The following is a 26779-nucleotide window of genomic DNA, read 5'->3' as shown; positions in this document are numbered from 1 at the left end:
TGTGGGGAATTAGAACCCATGTGCAGATGTGGTATAAAATGTTATAGCTGCCTTGAAAAACAGTTTGTTGGTAGAGGTCTCTATTGTTGTGATAGAATACCATGACCAAAAGCAACTTGAGGAAAGGCTTATTTTGTTTTACAACTGTCGGGTCACAACCTATCACAGACAGAAGTCAGGGCAGGAATCTGGAGGCAAGAACTGAAAGAAAGACCATAGAGGACCATTTCTTACTGCATGTTCCCCATGGCTTACTCAGTCTGCTTTCTTACACAACGCAAGACCACTTGCACAGGGATGACACTACCCACAGTGGACTGGGCTCTCCAACATCCATCACAGATCAAGAGGATGCCCTATAGACTCAGCTATGAGCAAATCTTAGGGGGGCATTTTCTCATCTGAGATTCCAACTTTCCAAACGACTCTAGTTTGGGTCAAGTTGGGAAAAAAACAAATCAACACAAGCAGTATAGTTGACCATTAAAAACTGAACATAGGAACAATATAATCACATTACCCAGCAATTCTACTTTCAAGGATATACCCAAAAGAGTTGAGAGCAGGCTATCAACCCAATTTGTTCACTGAGGCATTATTCATCATAGTGAAAGGAAGGAAAGACAAGAAAAACCAAGTGGCCATCACAAGATGAATAGAGAAATAAATATGGTTGGTCCCTATGTAGAAAAGAATATCATTCAACACTCAAAAGGAAAATTGGATACATGGTCCTCTGTGAATGAGCAGACATGATGCTGTGCGAGTAACAGAGACAAATAGTGTGGATTCCACACATATAAAAACCTAGAGTGCGATTCACGGACACAGAACGCACAGTACTGCTTTCTAAGAGCTGGGCAGAGAAAGTGGGGTTACAATTTAGTGGGTACAGAGTTTTAGAAGATGCAAATGGCTTGGAGACAGATGGTGGTGGTTGTGTGAATACTTAAGGACAGAGAACTGTACAGTTTTAAATGGTTAAAGTGGTAAGTTATATGTTCTGTATGCAAACCCGCCATCTAGACTACTATCAGGACCTCATGGGATTGTCTCCAGAACTGACTGACCTGCTCTCTTAAACCACTCAGGATGCAGGAATGAAGTTCACTACACCTCATCCTAGCCCCTCTCCTCTTACTCTTCCCAGCCACATTTGACACATGGGTTAGATATCTCAGTGTGACCCTTCGACGTAGTAATAATCAGTTAGAGCTAGAGTTTCCTCCTAGTGGATCAGTTCACTAATTCCTGTGGAGCCAATACCCATCTAATACTACGGTCCTTGCTAAAATTGTCCTTGCTTAGAACTCTCTCACAGACTGAAAAGAAAACCAAAGTATATCCACAAGGCAACGCAAAGTGACAAGCCATAAAATGAATGGATGGATGGATGGATGGATGGATGGATGGATGGATGGATGGATGAATGAGAAGGATGTATTGGCACAAGCAAATGTTCCAGAGATATTGTTGGCCTAAGGTGTGGCAATTGTGGGTTTAAATGGTGTCAGCAGTTGTCAGCTTTTTCCTTCCCGCTGCTCTGCTCTGCTGTGCTCTGCTGTGCTCTGCTGTGCTCTGCTCTGCACTGCTCTGCACTGCTCTGCACTGCTCTGCTCTGCTCTGCTCTGCTCTGCTCTCTGCTCTGCTCTGCTCTGCTCTGCTCTGCTCTGCTCTGCTCTGGTCTCCTCCATCTTCATTCTTCTCATGGGCCTTTCCAATCAGAAGCTGATAGCAAGCTTCTCAATTCATGCATTGAAACAGAGAGAGGGAGGGAGGGGAGAGGGAGGGGAGAGGGAGAGGGAGAGGGAGAGGGAGAGGGAGGGAGAGGGAGGGAGGGGAGAGGGAGAGGAGAGGGAGGGAGGGGAGAGGGGAGAGGGAGGGGAGGGAGGGAGAAGGGAGAGGGAGAGGGAGAGGAGAGGGAGGGGAGGGAGAGGAGAGGGAGGGGAGGAGAGGGAGAGGGAGGGAGAGGGGAGAGGGAAAGTGCTCTCTACAATCCCTGCTAGAGTGTATTTGCTTTTTACAAATTCTAATCGGTTCACAGCCCTGAAATATGTTGCCTCAGTCACAGTGATTCAAATTCTTAATAGCTTCTTTCCAGGTCACATACTCTGCCTTTGGGTCAGGATAAAATAGTCCACTAAAGCTGCTATTTGCCTGAAAGTGGAGCATGGATGGCCATCCCAGAGTAGTCAAAACAAAGCTGGCATCAGGGTGAGGGGAGATTGAGCAACAGGAAGGACAGATTCAGCCATCTTTCAACAAGTCCCACAAGTGTTGGATGGATTCAGATATGTTGTGCATTAAATGGGATATCCAAAGCCTTCTGGCAAAATATTTTTGAGATCCTAATTCTAGGAGGCAGTGCAGCTCCACATTGTGATCAAGGTGCTGTGATTATCTTATCGTAGCATTCAGTCATGAAGGGTACATGGACATGTTATTATGCAGCATGCAGTCGATAAAACCCACAGTTGAATCTGGTGTGACGGCATACACTTGCGTCTTAGCACAGGGGGAAGAGAGGCAGGCAGATCACCCAAGAATTTGAGGCCAGTCTGATCCACATCATGAGTTCCAGGCCATCAAGGGCTACACAGTGATGCCCTATCTCAAATCAAAAGGAAACAAATAGCTCCATTGTTTGCTTGTCACCGTTAGCAGCTTCCTGACAATCAGGCTTCTTCTTTCAAGGGGCCAACACCAGGTCTTTGAATGTGCATGTAGAAGTAGAAGGTAGCTTCATCTTTAAAGTTGGGGCCCTAGTTCCCACACCCAGAGACACTGGGAATCATCTTAACAAAATGTCCTGACTTTGTTTCGGTAAAAATAAAAAAAAAAAAATGGATGGGCAGCTACTTGAACTCGTGAGTTCCCACTCCACATGGATCTGCGGGAGCTGCACTCCGAACACTGTCCCCTTGGCAGGGTTGTTACCAGGCCTGACACACACATCGAGTCCCATGGGCCATTCTATTGTGGCACCATGCCACGCTAACCCGGAGGAGTCTATTGCCAGCCTCTCCAGGCTGTCTCTCTGCCCGCTGGGGACTTTGCTCACATCCCCTGTAAAATCAAAGTTCTAGAAACTTGTAATTTATCAATCAGATTTATCTGTTAAATTCTCAATCCACAATACCTGCACACAATAAATTCACTGCCAGTTAGTAAAGATAGAAACTGCCTACCTAGACAAGATAAAACTGACCTAGTCCACCTGGATCATCCTGCTCTGTCATCCCCATCTTGATTCTCCTGCTTCTCCTCCTCCTCTCTCCTTCCTAGATTCCCCCCCTGCCTAACCTTCTTTCTCATCCAACGTTAGGCTTCACTTTATCCTGGACCTGCCTTGCTGCATAATGACACCGTCCTGCATGAGTTATGTGAAGATTTGTAACAAAATCTAAACGATGTATGGCTTCTTTCATAGCCTTCAACAACAAGAGCCCCATTTTAAACATATACCTCAGACATGTAATACTGTCTAAATAAGCTAAAAGTTTTTGAGTGGAGCAGTATAAATAGCAAGTACTAAAAAAATGCTAACTAAATGCCAGGCTGCTATTAAGCACACAGGATTAGTATTACCACAGTGTCACTCCACCCAAGGGAGACAGTTGTCAGTGTTGTCTAGATCTCCACATTACAAGTAAGGAAGCTAAGCCAGGTGAGGGTGCCTGGTCCAAACTTCCACGTAGCCAGTTAGCACAAGCCTGGCTTGTACCTGAGGTATCTGACCCTTCACCTGTCGCACAAATGACAGGAGAGGCTGCTTTCAAAATATGAAACACAAAACCAAATGTGGAGGAGTTAGAAAGCAGTGGCCCACTTTACAAAACGATGCTGTTGTAAGTAAGCGGTCCTTGCATTGGACTGACTAGCTGGTTAAAAATCATTAATGGTTTCTCAGAAACACGGGGACAGAGAAACCAAAACAAAACTCTAGGATGCGTGCCAGCTAAAGTTCAAAGAACCAAAAGGCCAATGGCCCTATTGTCCACAGGAGAAGAAAAACACAACTTTAAAACCGTTGAGATATTCTTTCTCTGAACATCAGTTACACTCGGAGAAAACAAGCACGGGTGTCACTGATAGAGGGGCTTGGCATAGCCTGTCTCAAGGCATCTCCACAGGAGAGCTTGCTTCTTAGCCTTCTCTGCGAATTCTGGGAGTCACCTAACTGAAGTCTGTTGTCATCCTTGGCAGTAACATTGTTGGATCAATTCTTCACAAAGGCAGAGTAAACAGTTGGCTCCCTCATTCAAAGCAGTTTGTTTTGTATAACCTAGGTTCTTCTAGAAATAGCATCCTCACAAACCCAGGTGGTTGAAAATGAACAGGCTTTAATGGAAGGGGAACTGTGCAAAACGAGGCACAAGATGCAAAGAGCAGTGCTACAGATGAACACCAATGAAAAGCTATCGCTCAACTTACAATTGGACAGCAGTGGTGGGCAGGTTGTGAGGGGGCCACGTGAGAGCTAGTTCTGCGTAGGGAAAGCTCCTGGTAGGAAGGAGGCAGCTACTGCTAGATGCTGAGCAAGGGAGGAGAGCCCCATCTTCTCCCTTCCCAGTCTCCAGGGCCTCCCATGTGAAGCAACAGGATAAGGGCATCTGGAGATATAGATATAGTGAGCTAAGATCAAGGTACGGAATATCTTTGGAAGAGAGAGAGGGATGACCATAATGCTTCTCCCAAAGATGGACAAAGTGAGGTACTAAGAAGACTGGTAATGGGTCCATGGATGTAGTTCAGTTGGTAGAGGGCTTACCTAGAAAGCACATGTTTTCAATGTCCAACAATTGCACAAAACCAGGCATAGCAGCCCATGTCTGCAAATGCCAACACTCAGGGGTGGGTGTAAGAGAATCAGAAATCCAAGGTCAGCCTCAACTACATAGAAAATTAAGGCCAACCTGGGCTACACAGAACCGTGGCTCTAAACAGAAACAAACAAAAGAGAAAACATAGCATGTTTCAGATCTTGAAGAATAGATTGAAATCAAGAAGACGGCCTTCTTCCCTTACTGGTCTCTCTGATTTTGGGAAACCTCAACGCCTAAAGAGTCATAACACGTCAATCCCAAGGCTCCTTGCCAACATGTGGCAATGTTGCGAATGACCTAGAGTGGCCCACTTTTCTTCAGAAGTGTCCCTTCAGAAGAGAGTATATGACTAAGCTGACCCCGCCTCTGCCTGGATTCACTGGAGAGGGAGGTTTAGTGACTCACTTGTGTGGGTGACAATCTGGTCTGTGATATCCTTTGAGTGAACTCACTCTGCATACTAACAGAGTATCTGGTTCGTGCAGGTGACTCATCTGAAGAAGTCGACCTGACAATGGTGTATCAGGCAGCATCGAATGGAGATGTCAACTCTCTGACTGCCGTGATCCGGGAGGATCCGTCCATCCTAGAATGTTGTGACAGTGAAGGTAAGCTGTTTGTGCATTTTTTTTAAAACCTGGGATGAGATGCATTATTCTTTCAGAGATTGTCTTTTGAGATGAGCCACACTAATGAAATTCTTTTTGACTGACCACAGGATATTGCAGGCATCTTGCCTGTGGCTCTGTAGAATCCCTTGGCATCTCTCAGCATGACATTGGACACAGAACTTCATCATCTTTCACCTACTAGTCACCTATTATATTTCACATATGATTATGGAGTGGGTTGTTTTCAGTATTTTTGTAGGAATGGCCAAGTAAGGATATGTGTGTGTGTGTGTGTGTGTGTGTGTGTGTGTGTGTGTGTGAGATGATGATGCTCACACGCACATGCACACACATCATCGTCATCATGGTTGCATTTTCACCTCCATTCTTTCCAAATACAACTAAGAACTATGGATAGGATGACTAAAATAACTTTGGAAACCAAGAAAAGGGCCAAGTCCTAAGACCCAGGGAAGGGCATGGTGGTGAGTTCTCTGGATTGTCCTTTTGCCTTGTATATCCCAGGGTTGGGGCCGAAGGAGATGGCAACACAGAATGCCAACAGACATGGACAAAAGCCACTGAAAACCTGCATTCTCTAGGCAAAATGCCAAGACCAATCACAGGAAAGCACTGATAGGAAGAGACTCTACACGACCGCATGGCTTCACAAGAGGGAACACTTCCACCGTTGGTCCAACACCTCCGCCATCTGTATGAGTTCTTGCTTCAGAAGCTTAGAGGAAGAAGAGCGAAATATCTCAAAACGCACAGAGGAGGGGAGAGGAAACAAGAAAATATGAGATTGACAAAAGCAATAGTGAAAAAAAAAAAAAAACAAAGAAACCAGGAACAACTTCAAAGAAACAAGGAACAACTTGTAGTAACACTGACAAGAAAAACTGACTGAAGGAGATGCAGATTTCCACTCGGGAACAAGCCCAAGGACACCACTACAGATCCTACAGAAGTGCTGCAAACAACGTCACACATAAATTTGACAATTTAGATTAAATGAATTAATCGCTCAAAATAAAATAAACTAGGAGGAAGAGAGGAAGTTAGATTCTGTTAGTACCTACATGAAAATATCACAGTGGACACCGGGAATATACATAATTAATGGTTGTTAACAGCTCTATTATGAAACAAATTAAATATTCCTATAACTATTTAGGAAATTAAATTCATAATTTAAAAATTCCTAAAGGGAACTCACTTCAGCCCTAGATGGTATTATTGAGTTCTACTATTATTTATTTATTTACTTACTTACTTACTTATTGTTTAGAATTATTTTATGTGTTCGAGTGTTGTCTGTACACCATGTGCCTGCTTGGTGGCCAATGTCAGAAAAGGGTATCAGATCTTCTGGAACTAGAGGTTCGGATGGTTGTGAGCCACCAATCTTGGTTCTGGAAACCAAACCTTTGGAAGAGCAACAAATGTTCTTAATCACTGAGCCATCTCTCTAACCCATTCACAAAAACTTTAAAGAATAATCAGCATTAATTTTATATGATTTCTTTCAAAAAGAGAAAAGAAGAAAATACTTCTTAGCTATATTTATGAACTAAACCTACATTAATATCAATACTTGATAAAATTATAAACTCCCTAAAGAAGAATACTCATATCAGTTGGCACAGAAGCATTTCATAGAAGTCAATACTCATCCGTAATTTTCAATCTCAGAAAACAGAAATGGAAAGGAGCTTTCTCAACACGACAGAGAACAAAGCCAGGCACAGTGATATGAGCCTATAGGTCCATCCACTTGGGAGGCTGAAGCACAAGAGTCGTGAGTTCAAGTCTGTGCCACGTAATTTTCTTTTCTAAATTATCTACATTATAACTCAATTGTTAAAGATGGATGTTTCGACTCTGAGATCAGGAACAGACGAGGAATGCCCACTCTCAACACCTAACTTCAATGCACTATAAACTATAAAGGCTAGAACAGAAGGCGAGAAAAGGAAATGCTCATATTCAAGAGAACAGCAGAAATATCTGCTTTTCACACAACTTAATTGCACTACAGTCCTAAGGTGGGAATTCAGAGATCGCAGGTACAAGATGAGGGCATAAACCGAATCCAGGTGGGTTACAGACAAAATGTACAGGCAAAATGTAACAGTCTGAAAGAAAATGTGGAAGCCTGTCCCTGTGTACAGTCAGCTGGTCAGTATATACTAACTAAATACCTTGGCCCTCCCCACCAATGTACAATGTCACCTGAGTTATACAGCAAGCTCCATGCACGTCTGAGTGTTTCCCAAACTCTCCTTTCTAAACCGTTGAGCTATTTCTTGTTTTAGTTGTCATAACCTTATAATAAATATGGTCTGTTAATAAGGTAATTTTCTGTTCTTTGTTCTCTGAAGAAATTTGTATAGAAAGCACAGTCTCAAGATTGATTTAAACTAGTCAGAGAGAGCATGTAATTTTATTAAAAATATTGTTTAATTTACTGAATATCTCAGATTTACAAATTGTTTCATTTTCTTATTTATTATGTCCTCCCCCCGCAATGGTTGTACCTATCTCTTCATTTTTTTTTAACTTTTAATATTTTTTTTCCCAAGACAAGGTTTCTCTGTGTAGCTCTGCCTATCCTGGAACTCACTCTGTTGACCAGCCTGGCCTTGAACTTAGGGATCTGCCTGCCTCTGTTTTCCTCCAGAGTGCAAGCACCAACGCAAGGCTTAAAACTACTTGATAGGAAGGGAGATAGGGAGAAAGAAAGGGAAGGGAGAAAGGAAGGAAGTAGGGAAGGTTGGAAGAAGGAAGAGATGAGGAAGATAAGAAGAAAAGGAGAAAGAAGGGAGGGGAAGGACAAACCTACTGTTCTAAGAATCACTTCCTTGCTGCTTCAATATTAACAAGCAGGGATGCTGTCTCGCCAACTGCCATGTTCTGGGAGAATGACAGTCCAGAGATCTATTCTCGGGGATCCCTGTGGACCATAGTTGGGTTCATCCAAAGGAGAACCACAAGGTCAACATGGGTCTCCAGCTCCACAGAATATAAGCACATGTCAGTTCAGCAAGGGGTCGGATCCGAGCTTGGCTCGTTAGTCCGAAGGAATGTGACACTCCCTGCTTGTTCCAACAGCCCCTCAAAGTTAAACAAAATGTGCCCTCTCATCTCTATTTCTATTCAGCAAGAAAATACACCGAAAAACAAAATGCCTTTGGTGGGGTTGATTCAGAAGGAGTTCAGTGAGGGAGATCCTACTGAGAATTTGTGTAGCCCAACGTTAGGCTACCGCCCACCCCGCTTTACAGCCTGATACCTCCAAAACTATCCTGAACCTGGTTACTTGGGTAGTGCACCTTCTTCCGCTTAGTCAGTCCTGGTAAGCTTACCTGGTAGAGCTGGAGTTAGTCACACCCCTGAGACAACGATAGCCAGTTTTGGTCATCTGCCCAAAGTGCTTTGATCCACCCACTACTACAGAGAACTGAGCATGGGAGAGGGGAGACTCACAGACACCTGAGGGGAGCGAGCAGAAAGACGTGGCTTACGTAAACAGAAACCATCGTCCTCGGCTCTCCGCAGCCCCACAAAATCCAGCGGCTGGATTTGTGCTACAGGAAATCTGAATAAATGACCGGACAAACAGTTTGCTCATAAATCCGGAGAGCTAAACATTTGTAAATCTGTTGAAATGTCTCATTCTAGGATGTACGCCCTTGATGCATGCGGTTTCGGGACGTCAAGTGGACACAGTGAAGCTGCTGCTAAAGATGGGCGCCAACATTAATACACAGGATGCATACGGTCGCACCAGTTTATGCCTGGCAACCTACCTGGTATGAATCTATGTTTCTTAATGGGGCTACAGGGCAAAGGACCTAAAGACGTTCTGTGGATTCTACACACAGAATGGTGCCCTCGGGCTGATAGAATAGGTCAACAAGAATAGGGCTTTAGGCTTTATTCATTATCCTTAGGTCTTGTACGGATTGTAAGAAACACTTTTTAAAATGCTCGTTTATGTTTTTTCTAGACAAGGTTTCTTTGTGCAGCCCTGGCTGTCCTGGAACTCACCCTGTAACTCACAAGTTCGCATAGAGGTGATGGGACCCCCCAGAAATGTTATTTTCTATCTCAACATCAGAATTTCCCTTGGGACATTTCTGGCCCTACCCCCAGAGGGTAGTAACAATTCGAAGATTCAGTTAACATCTGCGGGGTGGGATTAGATGGAAATTAACCGAGTGGAAACACCAGGCTGCAGAATGTGAGAAGTGATGAGAATTGGGAAGGGTGAGGAGACAAGGGCATTGTGGACCTGGGCATCATGGATGTAGCCGCTGGAGACGCACCAGGATCACAGGGGCCAGGCCAAGAGAAGAACTCGCTCCGTTCATAGCTAGTGCTCACATTAGAAACTGTAATGTCATCCCTCCTACTAGCAATTTCAGGTCCGCATTGCTCAACCTTAAAGCAAAGTGTGGTTAAGACTCACTGAAAATCCTCTAGCACTCTCCTCTCAGATGCTCTCTGTGGTCCTTCTGGAAGCTCCCCAGGCTGGCTAAAATCCATGTGAAACAAGCCCAGCCTTGTCCCCCATGTGGGGGACAGTTTATTGCTTTCCTTTTTGCAGAGACCCTGCCACTATGCTCTCCCATCTGCTGCCTCTTGGGTTTAGTGTTACTGCCAGTTGATAGCCACGGATTTCTCCCAGCCAGCCCCCTCCCCCCACGGATTGATTCACCCCTTCAGCCCCACTGAAATAAAACACTTCCCTTCCCCAAACTCGCCACCTCTTCCTGCCACACAATTCAGTTTGCAATGACGCGTTGCTCAATTCCCATAGAGATTTTCTTCAGAAGCCATTTTAAAAGTCTTTTTTTCTTTGCAAGCTCTGTCTCTAGGACCCAGAGACAATTTTTTTTTTTTTGAACTGTGGTCCACAGTTGGATCAATATCTCTTTGAGGTCTTGTTTGAAAGGCTGAGGTACTTCCTTCGTTAGAAACTCCTTGGACAGCATGGGGACAGAGGAGGATAGGAGCCTGTGGGTTAATCTAACCTTCCCGGCAAAGTCGGTGTCCACTTGAGTGGAAAGACCAGTGCTCTGTGTGTTACCTGAGTGAGTCTCTGTATGTCACACAGATGTGCGATCACCCTCTCGGTCGCCTCCCCTGTAATACATGCCTTCATCACGGCTCTTGATATCAACCTTTTGTGTCTGAGAAAAACAAGACAAAGCAGAAAAACAGGCAAAAGTTTGAATTAATGGTCAGAGGAAAGAGGTGGGATGGCTTCTAAAATTGGCATCTGTCGGACTCTATAATATGGTATAAACAAATTATATGTCTTTAAATGACTCTAAACTCTAAGATTCAAAATTTGAAAAGACTGGAGAGTAGTGCCCCCAGTAAACATCAGTTGCCAGGGGCAACCTGGAATGTAGAAAGGTGGCATCTTCGCAAGCTCTTGCCATTCTTAAGACCCACGTGAGGGAAATGGTGACAATACACAGGGTGGGATGCTTGCTTTGCTGTGCCTGGCCTCTGTGTGAGCCTCACTGGGAAGAGGGGCATTCTGAGCAGGACTGTGAAATCCAGCAACGACTAAATCTAATCCTTAAGAGAAACTCGGCAGGAGAGGCACTTAGAAACTGAGTCTCAACTCGGGACACAAATACATTTGTAGACATGGGGCCTTGGGCAGATCATTCCACCTTCTTGGGCCTCGATCCATCTTTCTGAGGTGTAATAAACCCAATAGCTGAAGCGTATCACACCTGAAGGGAAAGACGGAGGCAGCAGTGGGGAGGCACGCAGTGGGGAACGGGTAGGACACTCGTCTGTTGCTTCAGAATGGTATCAAGTGTTTCAATGTCTTCACTGATTTTTAAATTTCCTTTCTGAAGGAAAAAAAAAAAGAATGAAGAAAACCACACACTCACACACATTGAGTTCCAGGAAACATTGCAAAATATTTTAGATATTTCAAAGCTTACTCCACCAAAAGATCTGCTTTTTCAAAAACTGCGTGAGTCCACTGCTTGGGCAATTTAGTACATTAGTAAACTGTGAGTCAATACTGACAAGTATTATCCAAATATTATCTTCTACTTAAGACGGATATTGCTGGTCAATCTTATAGAGCTTTACTTGGTATTAGAGCTCATGACATTTATTTACTTTTGATTTTTGGGACAGGGTCTCACGTAGTCTAGGTTAGCCTCCAAGTCACTATGTAGCAATGTGCTCTTGCTTGACAGATGTTGTCTAGACTCTTCAAAACCACAAGGTTCTCTCTCTACTCTTACTTTCTTAACTTGCATGAGATTATTAACCCTTGGGGATTGGGTGCTTCCAATATTGTCATACTAACAAAGAGAATCCTCAGTCATCTCGTCCTACTGGGACATCTCGAGGCTTGAGTTCATACAAATAGGGGAAAGGAGAAGCTTTTGAATCAGAGGTTATCACGTCACTCCTCCCAATGAGAAGCTCAGCTATTTAATTGTCTGTTTATAAGTAGGCAAGAAACCAAAGGGTTGTAGATAAATGTAGGAGACCTTCTGTTTAGGAATGAGAACCAATCTTGGTTATCAGCAATGTTGCATCAATTAAAAAATATAAACTAACAAAAGCAGTATAAATCTTGGCAGTGCTAGCCAAGACAGAGTTACTCCTGTCCTTTAACATAAGATAACAGGAAAAATGACCCAGTCAGAAATGCTAGCCAACAAGGTGATAATATAAGTTTCAGTTAATACAATTAGGATGCAAGGAATTCACACAGCCTCTCGAGAAATACATAGGCCCATAAAACCTTACAATGTGTTTCCATCCCTTGGAGAACACTAGTCATGCCTTCCTGTTAGAAACTCGGAATGTTACCATTAGAGTCTCAGCTACTGGCGGGGTGCGCGGGCTACACATCTAAACATGACGAGGCTGACTCAAGTAAGCAATGTGCTCTCCTTATTAGAAAAGGAACATAAAATAATAAAGAATGGAGGCCTACACATGGCAGTGTTTCTGAGACACGCAGACTGGGGCACAGAGGCGTTGAAGTCTAGTTTCTGAAGTAGGTGTGTTTTTATCCAAATCAGGTTGTTGATATATGTGAGTTAGAGCTTAAGCCTCAGGTGAGAGTCCAGGGTAGGTCACTGCCTGTCACATGCTATCTTTGGTGGGTGGGAACTAGAGACGCACGCAGGAGGCAGTTGAATCCCAGTGAATGGTCCAGGGTGTGAAGGGAGAACAGGAGAACAGTGCTTGCATCATCTGCATATGAAAGGGCAATGATCATACAGAAAACCTGGGAACGTGAAGCTCAGACCTGCTCTGCTAAGGCACCTGAGTTGGAACTGTAGTCCTTAATGGTTTCAACCAAAGAAGTGACCAAAAAAAAAAAAGACAAAAAAAACCCCAACCAAATCAAAATGAAACAAAACGAAAAAGACCTATAGGAAGCATGTTGACCTGTGTCATGTACAGCTGAGTTATATAATGACGCCATTGCTACTGCCTTTCAGGGCTGGTTGGAAGGCTGTGTGAGTCTGCTCAGAAATGGTGCCAAGCACAACATCCCAGATAAAAATGGCCGCCTGCCACTGCACGCTGCCACTGCCGAGCCTGATGTGAGGTAAGCAGTTCATAGCATGCCAGATGGAGAAGACCTTGCGGGAGAAGGGCATGGAATACACCCCTCTGTGGCTGATAAAGGTGACAGCCATTTTTTTACAGATAGGACCACACTAAATGTTCTAGCGTAGCCTTAAACTCCAACCTTACTTCCCTCCTACCTCAGTGAAACCCCTTTTGTAGCTCACTAGTAAACAAAGGAACAAGATACTTTTCAACAGTGACAAGTGTTTTGTAGGAAATCAAACAAGCTACAACTGCCACGACATGTCAGTAAGGGCTAAGTCCAAATGGAGTGTACAGCCAGAGTCTAAGAGTTGAAGAAGCCCAGGAGCCTGAGGCAGAAGTCCGAGGCGTTAGAGGCAAAACCAGGAGGGTACATGCATGGAGCCCATGGGAAGAGATTTACTTAAGGAAAGTCAATGCTGGAGGAGGTCACAATTTGGTAAGGTAATTGAGAAAACAAGGGGAAAACTTCTCCCAGGCCAACTGAGTTCCTCATTCCTCACTGGTCAAATGGGCCTCTGTCTCCATCGTTTTGAAAGCTCCTACCTGCAGCCGCTGGTGACATTTCCTACTACAAATAGCAATGTTGCAGCTTGGCTCTTCCTTCATGATCTGTTGCATACAACACGCCTTTCATTCATATATATATATATATATATAAAGACCTGAAGCTCTGGGGAGCTAAGGGGTTAAACCATCCTCTAGGCGGGATGTGGGGGTGTGTAGCCCGGGAATAACAGGATTTCTTCAGTCACTTTTATAGAAAGTAAAAGGCTTGGGAAATTCCAGGTCTACCCCTGAGGCTTGCCGCTTGTTAGCTTGGACCATATCCAGAAATAACAGAACTTACTCAAAGCCTTGAGCAAGCCCAAACCATTAACTATCAGTAAACATCATAGTTAAGCAGATGGTCTGTTTTCAAAAAGGAAAAGGAGGGGAAGGAGGAAGGGGAGGGAGGGGAGAGGAAAGTAAGGGAGGGAAAGACTTTATTTTAGACAGCTTGTGCAAATGTTTAGTCACAAGAGTATACTGTCTCTGCAGGAGTGATCTTGAGAAAATACATTGGAAACCGTTCCCTGCAAGAATTATTCTCCTGGATTACTGAACTTAAGTGACTTTATCTGCTTCTCTTGAGTAATTTTAAAAGCTACGTATTCTGAAAGATAAATACCCACTTAAGTTGTGATAATTATAGTTATTTCAGCAAATAAGACCCGAAGTTTGAGTGCTTTTCACTCATGTTTTACTTCACAGTCCAAAGGTCAGCGTTGCTAGGTGGTGGCTGACTCTCCTCCACATGGTGATTCAGGGACCCAAACACCTCTCCTCCTGTAACGTTGGCCTCCTGAAAGATCACAGAACGTCCCTCGCTTGGCCTGGTGATGGGCAAAGAGGAGCAAAGAGATGCCTTGTTCCTTCTTGCAAAACCTCAAGCAAATGTCACCAATCACACTTGCTCTAGTCATTTGCACACAGTTACATAGAATGGACCTCAGGAAACACAGTCCTGGGAGGGCAATCTCTCTGCGTCTGCTGATTCCCATCCATGAATTGGGAGCTCAGATTTAGATGAAAAATTCCCTGTACCACCTATACCTGAAGTGTCAACTAAGTCTTCTCAATCAAAATGACATTCAAGATCAGGTGAGACAGCTGGATGCAACCTCTGAAATCAGTAGTTGAAAACGCTTTCAAGTGTATATTCTCTTCCATGGACTTTTTTATCGTTTTGATCTTTTGAAGACAGGTTTTCTCTGTGTAGCTCTGGCTGTCCTAGAACTCACTTTATAGACCAGGCTGGCCTCGAACTCAGAGACACATCTGACTATACACACACACACACACACACACACACACACACACACACACACACACACCTGCTCCCAGTGCTAGAATGAAGCTGTGCACCACTGCCACCCTCCCAGCTCCGTGGACTTTTTTTATAGCAATGTCTCTAAACACTCTAGGATCTATCCCACACAGGTAGAACTTTGAAAGCAAAGAATTGAGGATCCTTCTTCTCTGGATATTATACCTAATGACCCAGCCAAAATCCTCTGATGAGTTTAATCCAAAAAGGTAAACCTCCTTCTATGTGCTAAAGCTTCAAGTGTTCTGTTTTGTTTTGCTTTGTTTTTTATATTAGGTAGTTGACTCTGAATGATAAAATCCTGCTTTACAATGCTACCCAACTAATGAAATCCAAAGCCTCGATCAAGTATTTCAAAAGCAATATTTTGTGTTAGTGAGTCTTCTTCAAAATGGGTTGGGTCCAACCCTTACCAACCAATAGACAGCAAATAAAGTAGCCGAATTACCTGCAGACAGACTAGAAGCAGCTTTATCCTAAGGGCTTCCTCCTGAACGTGAATTGATTAAAATGAGATACTTAGCGGCTGTTTTACTGAGAAATGTTATGGCAGGGCTACATCTGCATCGGGCGTTTGAAGCAGAAACTAAGCAAGTCACAGAGTTGGGATGCAGAGTTGAGCATCCACGTACACTTAGCATTGCATTCTGAGAAGACAGACCTGTCTGGCTTTGTAGAATCTTCCAACATTGTGACTGCACTGGAAAAGCCAAGTCTCTTCCATTAATGCATGTGAGCCTAGTTTCTTAAATGAACTCGACCTTTGAAATAAAAGCATCCATTTATTTAGTGTGTGTGTGTGTGTGTGTGTGTGTGTGTGTGTGTGTGTGTGCACCGTGGCTCACATGGTGAGTCAGATGGTAACTCTCAGAAGCTCTCACCTTCATCCATGTGAGTTCCAAAGATCAAACTTAGGTTGTCTGACTTGAGGGAAACCTCTCTACCCACCAGCCTATACATAGGCATAACCTTAGACTGACTTAGCAAATGCTTAGGTCTGAATTAAACTAACAGCAAACAGCAGTAGTGGTGAAGAAGATGAACATCATGTCGATGAGGTTATATTATTATAAGCTTGCTCTGAGCAACGTTCTTAGAGCTTTCTCAGTTCTGACTCATTTATATAGCGGCATACGTATATCCTCACTTCACAGATGAGGAACTGTGATGATTGGAAGGTAACTAACTGACACGCATGAGGAAAACATGCCTGAGGGGTCTGCTGTCTTCCTGAGAGCCACCATCGTGGGCCTTGCAGAGTTTATTGTAGTGATCATATTTTATCAGCAAACCCTTGACCTGTGCTGCCAGGCCTTATGAGAAACAGCCTTACGAAATTTACTGGCTCACAATCAGATCATATTTTATTCATTACAACATCTTCAAAAATCCTATATAAGAAACCACAGAAAAAAAGGTTTTACTAAGGGAGGGATGGCCCTGCTCCAGAGAAAACAGTTGGAATTTGTATTATAGGAACTCTGTGGTTTGTGATCCCGTGCCTTGCTTTTTGTGATTAGAAAGTTCAAACCTCTGTTTGAAACCTGCCTATGACACACACGGGTCTGTAGATCTTTTCTTCCCATCTTCTGCCCCTGTTTCTCTGGCTAATTTCTTTACTCACCTTGTTTTTATTTATGTAACCAAAAGTCACCTAAGATCCTTGTTGGGTTGAGGTCACAAGTGGCTAGGAGTCAGGTTAAACTTGAATCTGGCCTCATCTGGCTAACCCCTCTGTCTTAGACAAGTTAATATGTCAAGGCAGATAAGTTTCTTTCCCAGAAAGTAAGGGGAATGCATTTCTTTTCTTATAAGAAGGGAGGCCAGAGGAAACTATATGAACCATTAGTACTGACCATTGTACCTACTACACTGTGTTCAGAAAGCATTAATGCCGAGTGTGACATGACAGGCATGAATACCAGATCGCAGATAGGCATGATAGCAGGCAGACATGAGTACCACATGCTAGCATTAGGTAGGTAGAATAGGATCCCCTGATTGCCACCCCACAGTTCCCACCTTGGCACACACAGGTCGGCAAAGGGTGTGTACAAACACACAGTTATTTGTACACAGAGCTCTGTAGCAGCATGCAAGCGAACGGGTGTTTGCTGCAGAGGATGCTGGGATAGGAACATTCACTCCCCTTTGTGTAGACTCAAGGAAACAGATTGCGTTGGGACTGCGTAATTGAACTCAGGCTATTTAGTTCCACCGGAAACTCCCTTTGCAACTTGTGAGCGCAGGTCCATCTGTATTTTCTTCATATTAGTAAGCAGTACGAACAGCCACCCGCCCAGAGACCTTGTGAAAAGCTGTTTACACTGGCTTAAAAATCTGCTGATCCTTAAGTTTCCGAACAGCAAGCTCCTCCCATGTGGCACTCACTGAAGGCTATTGGGGGGGGGGGGCCCTCAGACTGAAGCTGCTTTTAAACAATCCAGAGGTCCAGAGGGACAATTGTATTCTGCCCTCAGCCTGCGGAGAGATTTGAGTTCTCTGATTGGTTTGGATTCACGTCCTCGGCTAAGCCCCAGGGCAGTGAGGATTGGAGCAGACACTAGGATAACTGATTTATACATTAGCCTGGTGAATGCAAAGGACTGGAGCCCCTCCTCTGAGCTCTCTGCTTCTCAACCGGTCCAAGTTTTCTCCATTTCAGTGCCCTTGAGCTTTTCCTTGTACCCTTGGCTGGGTAAAAGAGGGGGCAGGATCCTTAGGACAAAGTCCCAAAGAGACAGAGTTGTGCTTGTACAGCCCTATAGGCGCTAGCCCTGAAAGGCGAGAAGCAGTTTCCTCTGGAAGAAGCCACCAGGTTCTGAGGGACTTCTTCACGGTCTCCATGGTAACAGGCAGATTTTTTTTTTCCTTTTCTTTCTTTTTCATTCCTCCCCCCCACCCTGCCCCATCCTTTTAGTTCTCCTGACTTCAGTCAAAGGGTTTCCTGGCTCCCTACCTTGGGATCCTGTAAGTTACTAATGCTGTAACCTGATGTCGATATTCCATAGCACACCCTTGCATCCAGCCGGCATTAGGGACAGGAAGGAGAGATACCTGGCTTGGGGGACTGTCGCCTCTCATTGCCATCACTGAGCTGCAGGGCTGGGAACCTGCAGGGTCAAACAAAACAGGAAAGATTGCAGAGGTAAGCCACTCCTACGATGCTTTCAGCTGATTCCTGCTGCCACCTGAATCACCTAAGGGTGATCAGAGAGGACCCAGAAAAGACAAGACCCAGCAAGTGTTTTGGTTTTTTTTAATGAACCAATATAGAAAAGTTAGGTGTATGCACATGAGAGTGATGCTCGGTGCTTCATAAGCGTTGGCTCACTTAAAATTCTAGCAAATCTTGAGGAATTGGAAGGTGTGCTCTTCATTGTACACATGGAGATGCAAACGAGAGAACCTGAGCCTCTCTGTGGGCTTCTTAGGCAAACTGCAGTGTACAAACGAGACCTGAGAATGTTCTGACTTGTCCATGGCCCCTGGGTAGGAAGCATGGATTCTAACCTCAGTCCTCTGTGCTCTCGTTGTTCAGTCATGGCCCTGGGTGAGGAAAGGCACCTGCTGGGGATCCTTGTTTGCTGTCCTGGTACCTGGTAATGTAGTGGCCTGGAGCTGCTAGAGCAGTTTGAACAGGTTCCAGTGGGGATGGAGGAAGAAATGTTTTTGGCCACCATGGCTGGAGCACTAGGAGAACAAGATGGAGGCCAGCAAGTGTTCCAGCGCTGAGGCAGATGGAGACCAAGCAGATTAAGTCCACACCACAGAAGAGCAAGGGGTCACCAGGCTCCACAGAGAATATCTAGTTTCCAGTTCAGGCTGATTCACAGGAATGCTATGTGGTGACTTTAGCCAGCAGTGTGATGAGTTTCAGGGAGGAGAGAGATGCCAACCTCTACTACCTACGAGTTCAAAACCATCCAGAGGTACATGGCAAGGTACCAAAAAACAACAAACAACAAAAACCAAAAACAAACAAACAAACAACAAAAACCAAACCAAACAAACAAAACACTTACATTCTCCAAAAGAGCAGGAAAATAAATATACCACCCCTTAATCTAAAGAGAGCAGGAAATCATTGGCAGAGAGAGAGAGAGAGAGAGAGAGAGAGAGAGAGAGAGAGAGAGCGAGCGCTCTTCATCTGGACATCTGTGTCCAGCTTTGAAGACCAATGAGTCTTGAAGACTTTGAAACTAAATTGTTAAAGAGCACAGGTTGGCCCATCAGGCAGAGAAGTCAGGGGGTTCACAAAGGCAGCGACCAAGGAAAGTCCAGTGAAACTAGCAAGAGATGGTGGTGTTCTCGATTCACCTAGCACAGAGGCACATATCTGTTATCCTTAGATGAGGGTGAAGAACCATAGCTCTAGGAGTTCAAAGCCGGCTGGGGGTGCATGGCAAGCTAGTAAAACAAAAACAAAATAAAAACAAAAAACTTACATTCTCCAAAAGAACGGAAAACTTTGACCACCCCTTAATCTAAAGGGGGCAAGGAACCATTACCAGAAGCTAATCCGATTTGTCCTTCCTCTTGAGGGGCTCCCACTAACTAAACAGCCAAATCATAGGTGTGGAGACTTGGTTAGTGTCATCCTCGAAGGCCAACTCCAGAGTCAGGGATCACAGACAGGAGTGTGAGAAGCCCATGGTGAAAGGGATTCATCCCACTGCCTCGGGGCTCACCCGTCTTGCTCTGTTTACCCCTATTCCAATCTTCCCTGAGCCTCACTTTCCTGGGAGCCATTTCTCTCCACTGGATCCACAAAGGAAAACCTGTCTGAGTACAGTAGTCATTCAACTTGGGGCTGGCTGAGAGAGTAACACTGGCCTAGCTCAGCAATTCTCAGCCTGCGGACTGTGACCCCTTTGGGGCCACATATTGGATATTTACATTACGGTTCATAAGAGTAGCAAATTTACAGTTAGGAAGTAGCAACAAAAATAATTTTATGACTGGGGTCACCACAACGTGAGGAACTGTGTTAAAGGGTTGCAGCATAGAGAAGGTTGAGAACCACTGCCTAAGCTCATCTCTCGATTCCCCTCCCACTTCTGCACCACTGCAAACCAAAGGGACCCTAGAGATTAAAAGTGGCCACTAGCGAGAGACACACAGAGGAAACAGTCACCAGTTCAGTGTCACTCCCACCCATAAAGCAACCAGAATGGAAAATACACTTAGAGGCGAGATAATTACAGAAATGGAAAGTGTCGCCCCAGTTCAATTATTTTTATAATGACTTCCTATCAGCTAAAAGAATGAGTCTGGAATTCAGAAATCGTAAAAGAGACACTGCTCACAGTCTTAGCCCATTCCTACCAATCTCTGTGCAAGGAATTCTCAGCCTGCTACAGCCATGAGACCCTTCGCTCCACTGATGTTATGATGCATGAGAAGGTCACTCAGCAATGAGGCAGGAACTAAGCTCCAGCGGCAGCTTAGCTCCCCCAGAGACACTGGAAAAACTAGATTCAAACCCAGGCTTCACAAGTCATTGTACATCTATAGCAAATAAGGATATCTCATCCCTATTCAAACTCTCCTTGCGTCGTGCCTATCACGAAGACAGTGCGATTGGTCCAGCATCCCTTCCCCTCTGGTTGGTGGTAATTTAATGCTTAGGGTTTGAGATGTCTTCTAAGCTGAGATGAGTGAAAACTGGTTGGAAGAACTGGGAAGGTGGCTTCCATCAAGCGCAGAGACCCAAGTGTGGATCCTAGGACATGCGGAAAATCATGGCAACTCAAATCTACAGCCCAATGTTGGGGATGAGGAGGCAGGGTCAAGGGTCAAACTCTAGGGTTCACTGACAAGGGCAGCCTGGACAAACAGTGAGCTCCAGGCTCAGTGAGAGAACCTGTCAAAAGAGAAAGATAGACAGCAACTAAGGGAGACACCTGATATCCACCCATCCTATACAATACACACATGCACATACACATTCACACATGTACACACACATACTACACATACACACACATATACATGCACATACACATTCCACACATACACACACCACATGTACAATCACATACACATACTACACATATACACATACACATATACACACACCACACATGCACACACCTTACATACACACCACATATACACACACCACACATATTCACACATGCATAAATATGTACATACATGGGATAGACACAGAGAGAAGAAAAGTGGATTGGAGAATAAAACTAAATAGCTTAATTTTTCAAATAAGTCTTATAAAAGTTGTTTGAACCTCTTTGCCTGCATGTTCTCAGCCCTCATCATCGGAGTTCACTGACCAATCACCAGCGCCTTCTCAATGGTTTCCAAACAGGGCTGTTTACCAGGCTGGCCTAAAAAGGCGCCTTTCAACTGAATCGACGAGGCTTCTCCAAGACCCACTGAGTACAGTCCAGCTGTTTGCGATTTTAAAAATCTCCCTGGTGGTCCAGAGATGGGGCCCAAGGCTCGAAAATCTAGGATTAATGTTTCTGGAAATACCATGTTTGTCTTTCAGACATATTCTACATGCTTTAGTCTCAGTCCCCTCACTGAGCTGTGACATCAGGACTTATTGTCCCCAAAGACAGGAAGCTTAGGCAGAAAGATGCTAAGCAGCTTGGCTCAGAGCACAGAGTTCGGCAGGACTGACATGTGAGCCCAGACAGTCTGGCTCCAGAGCCTGGCCCTACAACCAGTGCTGCCAACCGCCTGTATCTCATGGCAGGAATGTTGACCTCAGACAGCCAAGTTCAGGGCAGTGAACATGAACTTGGGAATCACTGATTGCTGCTGCTCGTTAAGTCCTGTTATCTCACCTGCTCAGATGCTTAGCAGTGTATGAAGGCATAAATGTAAGCATACCGTGTGCTTATGCAAGGGCAATAAAAGCCAGGCGGCACAGGACTTTGGCTACTGAAGTACTTACTCTGTGGGTGACAGAGTAAAGGCTGTCTCGCCTTGCCTCCCCTCAGGAGCTCTAAGTCCCCAGGAGCACTAAGATTTCAGTCAGGAGCTGAAGACAGACACGCTCCTCTGTCTTCCACACTAATGGCTTCCCACGCACCTTTCTCTCGGATAGATGGGAAGGGCCTCCTTTTATTCAGAAACCTCCAATTCCATCCCTGCTGTTGTGCTCTAATACCCATTCTAAGTGGGCTGTCAGGGCTGACGACCCACTCTGTTCTCCCCACAGGCTCCTCATCGTCCTGCTGCAGCAGTCTAGCCTCAGTGAGATCAACCATCAGGACACAGAGGTGAGTCAGTTGTCCCCAGCCACAGTCTGCACATCCCCCTCAGCGGGCAAGCTTCTCTGCTCCTACCTTCAGGCAGAGTGCTAGCACGTTGGGTGTGAACAGGTTCTACCACGGAGAGGTTTTTTTAGCATTGAGTACTTAGCCATTAATTATATGACTGAAATTTTGTTATTTCCCTCTGGGCATTTCCTCCCCTGTGTTCTAGAGTTCCCCCCCCCCAAACATAAATAACAAGCAATGGCTTCAGATGTGTGGTTTTTTGTTTTTTGTTTTTTGTTTTTCTGAGTTAGGAGGGACAGACAGAACAGTTCTAGGTCAGCATTGCTAGCCCTGTTAATCACGACTGTTGTTTCCCTTCACATAGCTAAGGTGGCCTTGCAGAAGGCTTCCAAGTCATCAGTCCTCACCTTCGAGCAGAGTTCCAGGTCAGACACTTCAGCGCTGCCCCAGAGTTGCTAAGGGCTTTGCTGTCCTTACTGATTATAGCTATGCCAAGTTGTTCATGGACGAGTGCTGATATTCGTCAGCCAACAGAGTTCCATTACAAGCACCTCAGTCCAACTGAAGGCCTGGGCTTTCTATAAAAACACATGCTTGACCAGGTTACTCTTCAGTAAGAAGGGGTTGGTAGTACTGAGAAAAGTCTAGTCTAGAATAAAGACATGCATACGCAAGATTCACACTGTACTGTTTTTGATAGGCCCAGCTCATTGTAGACATTGAGTTAGGAGTCGGCCCCTCATAGCTTCCTCTTGGTTTACATCTCTGCCCCAACTGTCTTAAGCCTGTCTCAGAGGCCTCCCACTGACCATCCTGATGACCACACCCAAAAGCCCCTGTTTACAACTTGGGTTCGAGGTTAAACATCTCCCTGATTTGTGGGTCACACCCCGTGTACACTCCACAGATCTTCAGTGACCCAAAGGCAAACCTCAGAGGACAGGAGTGCACCTTTTTAGACTTCTGCTTTCAAAAAGGAGAATCAGAGTGGAGACGGGTGCACATCAGTCTGTGCCCACGTGTGAAGCAGAGTGCTGCGTCTGCACGCTGGGGATGTCTAGACCCTAAGTAAGCTACCAACCACTTCCCCTACCTCAGCCCCAGCCTCACCCCCAGAGTGGGTCTTATTTAGGCAGCTGGTGATTTGGCCATGCATACTCTAAAGCCAGACTCCACTCGCAAACCCATAACCCCGGCAGAAGCTGAACCAGTAGCATCCCAAGCAAATCATAGTTCCCCATCCCCCTACTCCACCCACAGAAGCCAAGGCGAACACAGATCTTTGAAAGACCTCTGGTTCTTCCTCAAAGTGATCTCTATTTAAAAGACAAACAGACAGACAAACAAACAAACAGACAAACGGGAGGGGCATAGTGGTGCCTGCCTTTAATCCCAGGATAACTCGGGAGTTAGATGCAGGAGGATCTCTGTGAGTTCGAGACCAGCCTGGTTTACATATCAAAACTCCAGGACAGCCAGGACTACCTAGGGAGACCCTCTCAACAACTATAACAACAGCAATAGCAACAACAATAACAATTTCTCTTGCTATCACAGCAGCATTTTGACCAAGCAAATTCTAAGCTCAGAGAACAGCAGTCTTAAAGGTGATGTGTTCTGTCCAATGTCACAGTTTCCTCTTAAACCAATGTCTCAGCAGGTCTGCATCCAGACAAAACCTCCCTCCAATTAGCCTTCCTGCTTAGAAACAGGAATGCAGCCCGAGGGTTGTGAGGTGCTTGGCAATTAGGATGTCCACACGAAGTTTGTCTTTCAAATTAGCTTGGTTTATTCGCACCCTTATAACACTATGCTACAGACATCTCACCAGGCAAGGAGCAGTCGTTTGGGCAGGAGACCTTGCTGAAGGATTCGACTGGGGATTTTTCTAAGGTGAGGACACTTCAGCAGCTTTGCTAGCTCAACCCACCTCCACAGCACCGTCCTTCAGTGTGGGCGGCTGGCAGGATGGCACAGGTAGAGGTTTTAAAAAGTCTTGGCCAGTGGCTAGTGCTAACAGTTGGGCAGACATGTGTGAGTTCAGCAACAGTGTCAGAAGTTCAAAGGTCACTGGAGCCAGGGCCACACACAGAGGCCAACCTCGGGTCCTCGGATGAGGAATATCATCAACGCAGAGGGCTATAGAAGCCCTGTCTCGTGAGTGCAGCAGTAAGATCCTAGAGACCATTTCCAAAGTTCCAGTATCATTTCACTGGGTGGTGGCTTTGGGTTATCAGGGTTCACAGCGTGGGGCTAGTTCACTAACATCAATTTGCCACTGTGTGACTTCTCATGGCCGGTCCGTTGACACATTGGAACCTGCTTCTATTTCTTATCAGAGCTTCCTGGCGACAGGCTTACAGGCTTATTCTAAATCACACAAAGTGGCCTTTAAGTTACACATAATGTTTCCACTCATGCTTCTAAATCTGTGTTCTTCATACCGTGCGTATCTATATGGATACAAGTAAACTTAACATGGAGTCAGCTCTCTGTGTTTATGGGGAACTAGTCCTGAGCTCTCGCTAAGACACCGAAAATCAGCAGTTCGAGCGACATCTGTAAAACAGTGCAGTTTTTGCCAGTAACTTACACTCATCCCTCAGACCTCAAGTCTCCAGAGCAATGACAATAAATTCCTAAGGCATTGAAAGTAATGTGTAATAGTCGTTAGACGACATAGACAAGAAAGAAGTCTGGGCACAATTACGATAGCTCTGATCCCCACAAATATTTCCAATCCCCATTTGGTTGACTCCATGGATGTGAAGCACACAGATGGGAAGACTCACAGACAGAGAGAGGAAAGGGGTGGGGGTGGGGGATCAATTTCTGAAAAAATTCTAAAACTAGAACGTGATACTCTCATATCAAGAAAATGGATATCATTTTAGAGATTGTCCTATGTAAGTTCAAGACATGAAGCAAATCTTCTGGGGTCCAGTTTTCATATAACCGTATTTTCTTCCTAGTCAGTAACTTCAATGCTACCGCAATATTAGAAAGCACCCTCATCACTAATTCCAGCCAAGTAATCACTTCACCCACCCCAGCTTTCCGTGTAGTCATAGAAACCACAGACCACCACACAGGCGGTATCATGCACGCTCTGTGTGTAGTTCTTCGAGTTTGCGTTCTCGGCTCTCCGTGTTGATGGGGTAGAAACCTGTTCCTCACTAGGAGAGCACTTCAGTCCATTCAGCCACTCCCCTGGGAATGGTACTCAGGTTGCCTCCAGTTTTCCACCATCATAACATGAATCTAAAAACGCAGTCTTACGCAAATCTCCTTGAGTCCCTTATGGAAGAAATCCTCTAGAAAAGTAATTTCTGCGTAATAGCATGTTCATTTTGCTTCCCAGAGCACCAATAGGCTACGGAGCTCTCTTCTCCGAGCGACTTATTCGCATGCCTCGTTTGAGACTGCGTCTCCCATGCACTTGACACTCGTTCTGTATCTTCCTTCACGATCTGCCTCTTTGTGTCCACTTTCCATTCATCTACAGAGGTGATTGCCATTTCCTTGTTGTTTTATGTATTCTGAATGCTGCTCCTTTGTCTTGGCTAGGTTTAAAATGCATTTTCAGTTGGCTGAACTATTCACAGTGCCATACTCACAGACTTAGGAATACGATTTATTAAGATGATATTTTTTTTCCTGTTACTGATTTTGCTTTGGGTACCTCCCCAGCCCCCTTTTTTTAAAAGGATGGCTTACTTTAAAGATAAAAGAAACTTAATTACAGAGAACTAAATTTTCTCTTAGTTTGTCTGTGGTTTCATTTCTCAACTCTGTATTCTATTCCAGTGGTCAGCTTTTTGGTTTTTTCCTGTTTCATTCTTACTATGCCGTTTGATTGCAAAGTTGACTTCTTTAGAAGCTATTCACACAGAGAAGGTTCTCACAGTGGGAAAGACCAGATGGGTCAGGTGTCCTTTGTACAGGTAGTCTAAAAGGCGCTCTGAAAAATCAATGGAGGCTTGTCTGGTTCAGAGAGGGAACTGTCAGGTTGCCGGGAGTCTGGAATCTAGCCTCTCCCGCTCTCATCTTAGATTTCATAGGAAGAGAACCCCATCAGGAGGCTGTGCTGTTGGTATCTGGGTCAGAATTCTTAGAGCATCCACACAGAGAAGCGCCATCGTGCCTGGTATTTAGGATGCGGTGTTGATATTGTGCATGATTTTATGTTAGTACAATTTTTAGGAGCAGCCTCGTAATCCAAATACCAGTTATAACAGACTCTGAGAAAATAAATTCAACTTGCAAAAGCAGGCATGAAGTTCTGGACAGGATCCACGGCACCAGTCCCATTTCCTGCATTCCTAGTGCATAACTCTAGCCAGTGTGCACCCAGAGGCACACTCTGAAGAAATAGTCCCTGAGTCTAGACGTCTCTCTTGATGGTTAACAGAAGGCAAATGTTAGAACATCTAGATACCCCAAAACTTTACACTAGAACTGACCAGAAGGCAAATGTTAGAACATCTAGATACCCCAAAACTTTACACTAGAACTGACCAGAAGGCAAATGTTAGAACATTTAAATACCCCAAAACTTTACACTAGAACTGACCAGAAGGCAAATGTTAGAACATTTAA

The 26779-nt window shown here is 44.8% G+C and overlaps 1 protein-coding gene across 3 annotated transcripts in view; it reads left to right on the top strand.

Moving 5' to 3' along the window:
* The window catches only part of Ankrd55 (ankyrin repeat domain 55), a 98107-nt gene that overhangs the window by 25860 nt on the left and 45468 nt on the right, over window positions 1-26779 (top strand). For all 3 annotated transcript variants that reach the window (XM_032898896.1, XM_032898894.1, XM_032898895.1), the window contains exons 2-5: window positions 5312-5434; window positions 9122-9252; window positions 12943-13052; window positions 22120-22180. In XM_032898896.1, coding sequence (XP_032754787.1) covers window positions 5312-5434; window positions 9122-9252; window positions 12943-13052; window positions 22120-22180 — 425 coding nt within the window. The remainder of the gene's footprint in view (window positions 1-5311; window positions 5435-9121; window positions 9253-12942; window positions 13053-22119; window positions 22181-26779) is intronic.

Source organism: Rattus rattus, chromosome 3 (genome assembly GCF_011064425.1).
Source record: "Rattus rattus isolate New Zealand chromosome 3, Rrattus_CSIRO_v1, whole genome shotgun sequence".
NCBI classification, from domain to species: domain Eukaryota; kingdom Metazoa; phylum Chordata; class Mammalia; order Rodentia; family Muridae; genus Rattus; species Rattus rattus.
The sequence above is the reverse complement of the archived record's forward strand: the minus strand, read 5'-3'. Positions and strand labels throughout refer to the sequence as shown.